The sequence below is a fragment of the Patagioenas fasciata genome, chromosome 20 (genome assembly GCF_037038585.1).
Source record: "Patagioenas fasciata isolate bPatFas1 chromosome 20, bPatFas1.hap1, whole genome shotgun sequence".
Classification (NCBI taxonomy): domain Eukaryota; kingdom Metazoa; phylum Chordata; class Aves; order Columbiformes; family Columbidae; genus Patagioenas; species Patagioenas fasciata.
The window spans coordinates 2,452,078-2,462,700 of record NC_092539.1 but is presented as its reverse complement, the minus strand read 5'-3'; the positions used below and the strand labels follow the sequence as shown (position 1 = coordinate 2,462,700).

Below are 10,623 nucleotides of genomic sequence, written 5' to 3'. Positions count from 1 at the left end.
GTCTTCTGGACTCCTGTAAAGCCTTTGACACATTCCCCTACAACATCCCTCTCTGCACTGGAGAGATATGGATCTGAAGGGTGGGCTGTACGGTGGGTGAGGAACTGGCTGGACAGCCACACCCAGAGAGTCGTGGTCGGTGGCTCCATGTCTGGATGGACACCGGTGACACATGGTGTCCCTCAGGGGTCTGTACTGGCACCAGCACTGTTTAACATCTTCATCAATGACACAGTGGGATTAAACACACCCTCAGCATGTTTGTGGTGACACCAAGCTGAGTGGTGCAGGTGACACACCTGAGGGGCAGGAGCCAGCAGGTCGTGGGGGGAATTATGCCCCTCTGCTCTGGTGAGACCCCCCTGCAGTGCTGGTCCAGCTCTGGGTCCTCAGCACAGGACACACATGGGCCTGCTGGAGAGGGGCCAGAGGAGCCACAGGAATGACCCGAGGCTGGAACAGCTCTGCTGGGAGGACAGGATGAGAGAGCTGGGGTGTTCAGCTGGAGAAGAGAAGCTCTGGGGAGACCTTAGTGCAGCCTTTCAGTGCTTAAAAGGGGCTGATAAGAAAAACGGGGACAGATTTTTGAGCAGGGCCTGTTGTGAAAGGACAAGGGGTGATGGTTTTAAACTAAAGGAGGGAGATTCAGGCTGGACATGAGCAACGCCTTTAGAACAGACATCACCTGCTGTGCCCTGAGCCATTATTCACAGACTTGTATAATGCTCCTCATGCTCCCCTGCATCTCCCGATCGGGGCCACCACCTTGTGGGGTAAACGGTTAAATGTGCATTCCCCAGCACCATTTGCCACATTACTAAATCAAAAGGTCCCATGGCAGAGGCAGCATTTTACCTCTTCCCTGTACCCGAGCACACGCAGGTGAAGGAAACCCCGATGTTCTCGGTGTTCCCAGCCCTGCCTGCATGGTCTCCAGGACCACTTAAAGCAGCTCGTGTGATAATTATTATTTTTTTAAAAAAAGACGTATTTATTTAAAACAAAACACTTGGCCAAGGGGCATTCGCAGACGTGTTAACCAGACAAACTTAAGAAAACAGACCAAACAGGAGAGCGGAGGGGGGTGAGGCCCGGCCCGGGGTGGGGGCGGCTCCCCCGCCGTGTCCCGCTGCCATCAGAACTCGAAGGTGCCGAAGTGGGCGGCGCGGCCGCCGGCCTTGGGCTGCGGCTTGTACCCGATGCGGTCGTTGATGAGCTGCTCCCGGCTCTTGTGCTCGCTGCCCAGCGCGACGGCCGCCGGCTCCTCCCCGGCCGCCGCCACCTCCGCGTCCTCCCGCTGCTTCTTGCGGCTCTGCGGGGCGAGACGCCGCGTCAGGCCGCGCCCGGCCGGGGACAGACAAACCCCCCGGGGGCCGCCGCGCCCGGCCCCGCTCGCACCTCCAGGTCCTTGCGGATGCTCTCGAACTCCTCGATGTCGTCCAGCTTCAGCTCCAGCCGCGTCGGCTTCCGCCGCAGCATCGCGACCGACCCGCCGCGGTCAGCCCCGCCGGCGAGCGCCGAGCGCGCCCCGCTCCAGCGAGCCACACCTCCCGGCGTGCCCCGCGCGTCCTGCCGCTGACGGGAACCGCACCTCCCGGCATGCCCCGCTCCCCAGGCCACACCTCCCGGCATGCTCCTCTCCCTGAGCCACGCCTCCCGGTATGCCACACCTCCCGGCGTGCCCCGCGCGTCGCGCCGCTGACAGGCACCGCGCCTCCCGGCATGCCCCGCGCCCGCCTTCCCAGCCACACTTCCCGGCGTGCCCCGCGTGTCCCGCCGGTAACGGAAACTGCGCCTCCCGGTGTGCCTCGCGCCCTCCGGAAGTGGTCGTGAGGCGCCGGGTTCACTTCGCGGCGCGTTGCGGCTCCTCACGCCTCGTCCCGTCCCGTCCCGTCCCGTCTCCGGTTCCTGTGCGGCCGCCATGGCCTCCGTGCGGCCACCGGCAGCGCGCGGCGGCGCCCGCCCCCCCGTGAAGCCGCCCGCGCCCCCGGAGGTGGGTGTTTGGGGCGGCGTTTGGGGCCGCTCCGGGCCCGGTACCGCCTGGGCGGGTGGGGAGAGGCCGCGGCCCGACCCGGGGCTCGCGTTCGCTCTGGGGCGGGCGGGGAGAGGCCCCGGTGCGGGGAGGCCCCTCGGGGACACCTGGGCCCTTCACGGCGCCGGTGCCGCAGCGCTCCCGGGATTTCGGGCGTTTTCACAGGCTCCGTTGGTTTTTCTTCGGAGGTTTGTGCTGACGCGGCGCTCCGGGAGGACGGAGCCGTTCGCATTCCGGGAGGGCACCGGGGGCTGGCGGGCGGGGTCGGAGCTGCCGGCCCGGGGCTTGTTGAGCGACAGTAGGAGAAGCTTCATGTCCTAAAGGAGTTTGTTTGTTTTAAAATAAAAACAAAACTAGACCCAAAAATACCCACAAATGAAAACAACAAAACCCCAAACCTCAGAGCCTTGAAAGCCAGATCCAAATAGATAATAAACACACAAAAAACAAAGTATAATCTTAAGCCAGTTACTTAAAATGGCATTTTCCCTTTGATCTCTGCACTTGGGGCACAGCCGCTAGTCCAGGATTAGCACCTCAGATGCAATTTCAGGAACTCCTTGTGGTGCACACGCTCTCTCTAGCACAGCAGCGCTTTCTTGCACCAACAAGCTATTTGTTGTCTCCTTTTCAGCCAAAATGCACTTAAAATTCAGCCTTTACCTTCCAGGCCACGAAGAGCAAGGCCACAGAAGAGAGCGATGCTCCCCCCGCCAAGAGAGCCCCCATCTTCTACGGCAGCCTGGAAGAGAAGGAGAAGGAGCGCCTGGCAAAGGGAGAGTCGGGGCTGCTGGGCAAAGAAGGGATGAAAGCTGCCATGGAGGCTGGGAACATCAACATCAGCAGCGGTGAGGATATTTAATCATCTTTTCTTTGCCCCCTCTTGCTCTGATATTAAAGAATCATTGTGGTTGGAAGAGACTCTTAAGATCATCAAGTCCAACCATAACGTAAATCTAACACTAAACCACGTCCTTAAGAGCCTCATCTCTGCATCTTTTAAACTTCTCCAGGGATGTGAAACTTTCAACAGTCTCTGATCAACTTTGAGCGTAATTTAAAATATAAAACATGAGGCCTTTGCCTGGAGCGTTGGCTCTTTGTTTGGATCTTCCTTTTTAAGAGAGATTTCCCGTCCGATTGTTGTTTTCACCCTGACGGTTCCTTGTCTCGCTCAGGCGAGGTGTTTGACCTGGACGACCACATGAGCGAGCGGCAGGCGGAGGTGCTGGCCGAGTTCGAGCGCAGGAAGAGAGCGCGGCAGATCAACGTCTCCACCGACGACTCGGAAGTCAAAGCGTGTCTGCGAGCGCTGGGGGAGCCCATCACACTCTTTGGGGAAGGGCCTGCGGAGAGGAGGGAGAGGTGAGTGCTGTGGCTGCCCCGAGTCCTGCAAATGGGGAATTTATCCAATTCCTGATGCTTTCCTTGTAGTCAGGGTGCAGCGAGTGCCTCCAGTCAGTAACGCCTCGTTCCAGCACAGTGAGAACACTGCAGAAGGAACAGCAGACAATGGTTATTTGTCAGGTTAGACGAGAATTCACTGGGTGAACACGTCTTGTGTTTCTTTCCAGACTGAGAAACATCCTTTCCGTGGTTGGCACAGATGCATTAAAAAAGACCAGGAAAGATGACGACAGGTCTAAAAAGTCCAAAGAGGAGGTAACGGTCTGTCTTGTTCTCTGGTGCTGTGGGGTACACGTGTGATGCCCTTTGAGGTGCTTTATTTTGACGGTCTCTGCTGTGTCGGGGGCTCGTGGTTTGGGTCAGTCTGTGGGTCCTCTTGTCACCTCTTTGTGTTCCTTCTGTTTTGCCCATTTTATTAAAACTGCGCAATATTTTATCTAAGTCAGGAGTGTTAAGCCTGGCTTGTACTTTCAGGCCAAATACCGTGTGGTGTACAGTGTGTAAAACAGACAAGCAGAGGTTTGGGCTGTTACTTAGTACAGCAAGTCCTTTGTTGTTTATCTTCATACTTGGGAAGAAAAACAACCTGTTCCAGCTACTGCATCTGTTTCTGCCTTTGATTCTTCTTTCTGCTTCTCTTGACTCTTTTCTGAGCCTATTTTTTTCCTTATTATTTCTGGGGGTTGCTGTGAGAAATAAGGACAGTTTCTGCAGCTCTGGGCTTTCTTTTTACTGGGGGATGTGTAGAGAAGGAGAGAGCTGGACATCATTAAGTAAAAATGAGTTGGTGTTCAGTTGGAATATTCTGTAGTGAAATGGCAGCAGGTCAGGATCTGATCCGTAGGGCAGAGAGTTTGACCTGTCCCTCTTAATCCCTTATTTTTAGGGCTTGTTGTTATGCAAAATGCCCTTAAAAAGAGGCCTTAACACAGCAGGATTTAAGAGCTGATGTGGTGGCAGTTATGTCCTAAGAGGGGCTCATCTAAGGTGGAAGAGCAGTATCACATTGTCTTTTTCTTCCGTTTTGTTCTTTTTCTGACAGTATCAGCAAACCTGGTACCACGAGGGGCCGCGCAGCCTGAAAACAGCGAGGCTGTGGCTTGCTAACTACTCGCTGCCCAGGTGAGAGAAAACACACAATGAAGGAGGGAAAATGCAACCGTTTGTGAAATGTAGCTGCTAATCCCCCTGCGAGTAGTGCGGGAAATTTGAGATCAAAGGAATGGGGAACATTGTTGTGGGCAAGTCCCATGAGCTTAGAGCTTGAGTTCTCCGTGACTGGCTGTAGCATTAGCCCAGTTTGGGGGAAGAAGGGGGAAAAGATAGTTTCCAGCAGCGATGCAAGGAAAATGTAGGGGTTTGTTACTCCACGTCTCCTCTTTGCAGGGCAGCGAAGCGGCTGGAAGAAGCCCGGCTGCTCAAAGAGATTCCAGAGGCGACCAGGACGTCGCAGAGACAGGAGCTACACAAATCCCTGCGGGTAGGTGTGGCATCTGCTCAGTTTTACGTGTGCTGCTTCCCCAAAGAGCTGGGAGCTCTTCAGCTGCCTGGGGGAGCTGCCCAGTCATGGGGAGTTTTCTGCACTGCCTTGGAAAGCTTAGCTTTTCTCCTCTTTCCCTGTGGTATAAAGCGTGTTCTAACCCTTCAGTGATTCAGAGATGTACTTTAGTTGTCCTCTCGCATGGCAGAGCGATGAAGAGATGCCCCTCTTTGGCACTTGTCTGTGCAGCTAAAGGCCAAGTGCAAGGTCCTGCACCTGGGATGGGGCAACCCTGGTGTCAATCCAGACTGGGGATGAAGGGATGGAGAGCAGCCCTGCGTGGGGGATGAATGTTTGGCCACGAGCCACCAACGTGCACTTGCAGCCCAGAAACCACCCATGTCCTGGGCTGCACCTCCAGCCCTGTGAGCAGCAGGTGCAGGGAGGGGATTGTCCCCTCTGCCCGCTCTGGTGAGACCCCCCTGCAGTGGTGGTCCAGCTCTGGGTCCTCAGCACAGGACACAGGGGCCAGAGGAGCCACAGGAATGACCCAAGACTGGAACAGCTCTGCTGGGAGGACAGACTGAGAGAGTTGGGGTGTTCAGCTGGAGAAGAGAAGCTCCAGGGAGGCCTTATTGCAACCTTATTCTTTTCTTTGTGTTTGGTTACAGTCCTTGAATAACTTCTGCAGTCAGATTGGAGACGATCGCCCGCTGTCCTACTGCCACTTCAGCCCCAACTCCAAACTCCTCGCTACCGCCTGCTGGTGGGTTTTCTGGTGCAACACTGGCTGTGGGGCTGAGGGAGCACAGCAGGAGTGAGGAGAGGGATGTTACTGGAGGCTTGTGGGTCATGAGAGTTCAGAAACGCTTTTTTTTTCCTACTCTGAACTCTCTCTTCATATTAGAGGCTGGCAGAGATTTCAGTCTGAGTCCATTAGTTCCGCGGGCTGGTTGTCCGAAGTGTGTTGGTGTTTCAGCCATTGCTGAACCCCCCAGGGCCATTTTGCAGCTCTGATCCGTTCTTTGATATTCCTGTGTATGCCTGACACCTATTTCTTGTCTTCCACAGGAGTGGATTGTGCAAGCTCTGGTCTGTGCCTGACTGCAACCTGGTTCACACCTTACGAGGTAGAGAGCGACTTTCATTGAGACTCTTTGGTTCTTTTGTTCCTCTCTGGGTTGAGTTCCCATATCTGAACTACTTTGTGACTCAAAATGTTCTGGGGGCAGATTTTAGTGTAATGAGAGCATTGCTCAGGCTTGCAGAGCATGGGCACCTGTCAGGCAATTAAGAGGAAGTCCTGGCCTTTCTCTTGGAGCTGAGACTCGAATTGCTTATTTCAGAATGGTGTTTTGTTTTGTTTCAAAATCTTGTTTGAGTTATTTTGAGCCAAATATCAGCATTTTTGGCCAGGTCATTTAGCAGCAGTGAGGTTCTTAGAACAGCAGTCACAGCTTTGACTGAAATACAAATATGAGGCCAAACCTCTTTGATTCATATGTTGAATTTTCATTACATTTTAGAGTTACAAACCTTGGTATTCGATACTCCTAAATGTTTGCTATGGGAGGTGCAGTTCAGCTGTTTGTGGGTTTCACCACCGTGGGAGAACACAGTGAATGTGTTCGCCGCTACCTGGCTAACTAGTGACAACAAAATGCTGTTTTCCTGAAGAACTGTCTGAGATCACGTGGCAGATGGTGAATTTTGATTTTCCTTTCTCTTCAGGACATAGCACCAATGTTGGAGCAATCGTTTTCCATCCCAAATCCACCGTCTCCGTGGACAAGAAGGACGTTAACCTGGCCTCGTGTGCGGCCGATGGCTCCGTCAAACTCTGGAGCCTGGAAAGGTCAGAACAACCCCAGACACACACACCTGCGGCCTCGTTGGTTTGGGGTTTATTTTGTGTTACTAAACACTGGACATTGACCATCCTCCTACAAATATAACCTTTTCTTGTAGTTATACCAGTGCAATTCCTGTGCCACCTCCTTCAGCAGGAAAAGGGATCACCCTGATTAGGGGAGTCAAGGTGAGGGGAAACAGTCTGAAAAAAATCAAGTCAGAATTGCTGCTGGGCATTGGTAAACGGCTTTGCGCGATGGATGGAAGATTTGGAGGTTGTTTCATTATGACCTTTACTTTAGGAGAAAATTTCCCTCTTGGATATTAAGAAATGAACTTTTGAGTTATTGGAAAGCAGCAGTATTTGGAGAGGCACTAACCAAGTCCATGACTGTATAAAAGCTTCAGCATGTGCTGAGCACAAGTGTCTCTGTCGTTCCACGGGGTAGGTTTGGAAGATGGGCGGCAGCTGAAGCCTGTGAGGAAGAGGATGGTGTCGCTCCTGAGCCCTGGCACGGGCTGTGTGTGAGAAGTGGGGCCCTGTGGTGCAGCCCAGCAAGAGTCAGGCAGCTCCGAGATCCTCACTTGTTTATCCTGAACTCAAAGTCACTGTTTCTAATTGCAGAAGCGTAACTATGCAAAGGGACAGGTTGTTCATTAGTCCCATGGGACTGTGTCTCTTTAATTGGCCTGTTGGAAAGAGCTAAATGCTGTTTGGCTCTTCTGCTGAAGGAGAATAAATATTCACTTTATCCTGCCACCTGCAATTCTTCAGAACAGCTGGACTTGCCATAGTTCAGGATCTGTTCTGTGTAATCACAGTAAAACTGTGAGTCAGGGACTCCGTGTTCTGTTTCTGAACTTTCAAAGTGCTAATGACAAAGGGCTTTCTTTGTTAATTCAGGAATAATCATCATCATCATCCCAGGAGAACTTAATAACCAACGTGAGTGTGGATAAAGGGGATTCACTTAGAGTGTTAGCTGTGTGAACAACAGGCAGAATTTAGAGTCATTAGTTAAAACACTGATGTTCCTGTCTAGGTTACATTTAATTAGCAGATCTTAATGTGATCAGAATGTTTGCGAAGGCCTAGCTGGAGCCAGCACGTCTGCCCAGTATTGATGATTTGTTTCTGTTTTGCAGTGATGAACCGGTGGCAGATATCGAAGGACACAGCATGAGAGTGGCCCGTGTGATGTGGCACCCGTCGGGGAGGTTCCTGGGTACCACCTGGTAGGGACATGAGGTTCTTGGCTGTGAGATGTGACCCTGAGCTGTGCTGTGGGCACCAGGGCTTGTCCTGCAGAGCCCAGCATGGGCGAGGGTTGCAGTTCTTGGCAAGGCCAGGCTGTTGCAAAAGAAATTAAGAGCAAGTCAGGACTAGGGAAGTGATTGTCCCCTTGTACCGGGCACTGGGGAGGCCAGACCCCTAATCGTGGGGTCAGTTTTGGGCCCCTCATGACAAGAAAGACCTTGAGGTGCTGGAGTGAGTTGAGAGAAGGGAACGGAGCTGGTGAGGGGCTGGAGCGCAGGTGTGATGGGAGCGGCTGAGGGACCTGGGGGGTTCAGCTGGAGAAGAGGAGCTGAGGGGAGACCTTCTGATCTCTGAACTGCCTGAAAGGAGCTTGGAGCCAGGGGGGTCGGGCTCTGCTCCCCAGGAACAAGCGCCAGGAGCAGAGGAAACGGCCTCAAGTTGCGCCAGGGGAGGTTGAGGTTGGATCTGGGGAACAATTTCTTCTTTCCCAAAGGGCTGTGGGGCATTGGAACAGGCTGCCCAGGGCAGTGCTGGAGTCACCATCCCTGGGGGGGCTGAAAAGGCGTTTAGATGAGGTTCTCAGGGACATGGGGCAGTGCCAGGGCTGGGGGAATGGTTGGACTCAATGATCTTCCAGCCAAAATCATTCTATGATTCCCTTTCTCTGCCCCTCATGTGAGACCTGTTGGTCTCCAGCTGGAAATAAAATGCCCACAGAGTCAGTGGAATATCCTGTATTCTCCTTGGAGATACATTCAGTTGGACAAACTTGTTGTTTTTACAGCTACGATCACTCATGGCGCTTGTGGGACTTGGAAGCTCAGGAGGAGATTCTCCATCAGGAGGGGCACAGCAAAGGGGTGTATGACATCGCCTTCCACACGGATGGGTCCCTCGCGGGGACGGGGTGAGTTTGCTTTGCTGGATGAGAAATATTCTCAAGGTTTTTTTGCCAATGCTCCAGAGATTCCTGCTGGTGAGGCTGAGTGTGCTGTGGGTGACGCTCGGGTTCTCTCTTCCCAGGGGTCTGGATGCGTTTGGCCGGGTGTGGGACCTGCGCACAGGACGCTGTATCATGTTTTTAGAAGGCCACCTGAAGGAGATTTACGGGATTAACTTCTCCCCCAATGGGTAAGAAAGGAGCTTGTGTGGTTTACATGGGAGCTCCGAGTACAAACTGCAGCTTCCAACAACATGTTTTTCCTCCGCCCTCTGGCAGGTACCACGTTGCAACCGGCAGCGGTGACAATACCTGCAAGGTGTGGGACCTCCGCCAAAGGAAGTGCATCTACACCATTCCTGCCCACCAGAACCTGGTGACCGGTGTGAAATTTGAACGTAAGTGTCTCCCCCGTGATGTTCCTTATCCCCATCTCACCTGAGCTGTGGTGCCAGGGCACAGGGCAGCTCAAAAACACATCTTCAGGTCAAGAAAGCCTGTACCCATCAGCAGTAGATTTGTCATGTTTTTACTTGCAAATCTCACTTCTCCCTGTTTCTCGTCCTCTGCCGCAGCCAATCACGGGAACTTCCTGCTCACGGGCGCATACGACAACACGGCCAAGATCTGGACTCACCCCGGCTGGTCCCCTCTGAAGACGCTGGCGGGGCACGAGGGGAAGGTGATGGGACTGGACATCTCCCTGGACGGGCAGCTCATCGCCACCTGCTCCTACGACAGAACCTTCAAGCTGTGGACAGCCGAGTAGCTCAGAGGTGCTGCTGGTGGACTGGAACCGAGACGTTAATGGCTTTGGACTTAGACTTGCTTTTTTTATATTAAAGAAAAAAGGAAGCAGCTATTGCAGCAGCAGCCTGGTCTCGGTTTGAGGTGGTTTGGCAGCATCCGTGATTGCCAGGGCTCAGAGTCACATCTTGGGTGATGTTTTTCCACTTTTTGTGACTCTTTTTTTCATACTACAGATACTGCTTTGTGCTGCCATTTGGAGATGATCCATCTGCCTCCTCCTTCCCCTCCATGTCAGGCTCACAGGTTTTCTCTGGTCTGTATCTGTAGCCGCCCAACACCTCAGCACTCTTAACACCCTTCGTACCTTCCCTTTTCCAGGAGCCTTTGCTGGGACTCTGTGGCTTCAAACTTCATTTGCATTTAAAGAAATTAAAACAAGCTGTCAGTTAGAGGAGGTTCCGCTGCGTCAGCAAAGGTTGTCTCTGAATGAGGAGGTTGGTGCCCCCTTTGTGTTCACTCACAGTGGAATTTTTCTTTTCCATGTACCATCTCATGACCTCGAGCTGTTTCATGAACTGGGTGTTTCAAATCCACGCAGGCATCTCCTGGTTCAGTTTTTGCTGCGTCTCACCTGAGCTGATGTGAAGGCGGCTATTTCAGTGTAGGATTGTCACGTTCTAACACCATTGGGAGTTTTCTTATTTGTTGTTGAAACTGAGGTTTTACAAATGTGTTCTGGAAAATCAAGCCATGTTTTGAACGTGCACGGGCCTCTGGCTCCGACTAAGGAATGGAGAAATTACAGGTACTTCCCCACACAGTTTGATTTGTCTGCTATCCTAAAAACCTCTAGGAGAAAAGTGAAGACCAATTCCTCTCCCTGCTGTTCCTGGGGCATGCGAACG

General features: G+C 53.0%; 2 protein-coding genes across 2 annotated transcripts; one reads left to right on the top strand and one right to left on the bottom strand.

Moving 5' to 3' along the window:
* Positions 1–964: 964 nt before the first annotated feature.
* CDC26 (cell division cycle 26) lies at positions 965–1,568 on the bottom strand. Its single transcript, XM_065853844.2, has 2 exons — positions 1,399–1,568; positions 965–1,312 (listed from the first exon to the last, which is right to left on the bottom strand). The coding sequence occupies exons 1-2, from the start codon at positions 1,477–1,479 to the stop codon at positions 1,136–1,138; spliced, it is 258 nt and encodes an 85-aa protein (XP_065709916.1). The 5' UTR covers positions 1,480–1,568; the 3' UTR covers positions 965–1,135.
* A 299-nt stretch (positions 1,569–1,867) lies between these two features.
* Positions 1,868–10,539, top strand: PRPF4 (pre-mRNA splicing tri-snRNP complex factor PRPF4). The gene is made up of 14 exons (XM_065853840.2): positions 1,868–1,993; positions 2,703–2,880; positions 3,211–3,397; positions 3,607–3,694; positions 4,482–4,561; positions 4,826–4,919; positions 5,591–5,685; positions 5,991–6,049; positions 6,651–6,774; positions 7,917–8,006; positions 8,813–8,935; positions 9,052–9,159; positions 9,248–9,366; positions 9,544–10,539. Exons 1-14 carry the CDS (start codon positions 1,922–1,924, stop codon positions 9,735–9,737), a joined length of 1,611 nt encoding a protein of 536 aa, XP_065709912.2. The 5' UTR covers positions 1,868–1,921; the 3' UTR covers positions 9,738–10,539.
* The last annotated feature ends 84 nt before the right edge of the window (positions 10,540–10,623 follow it).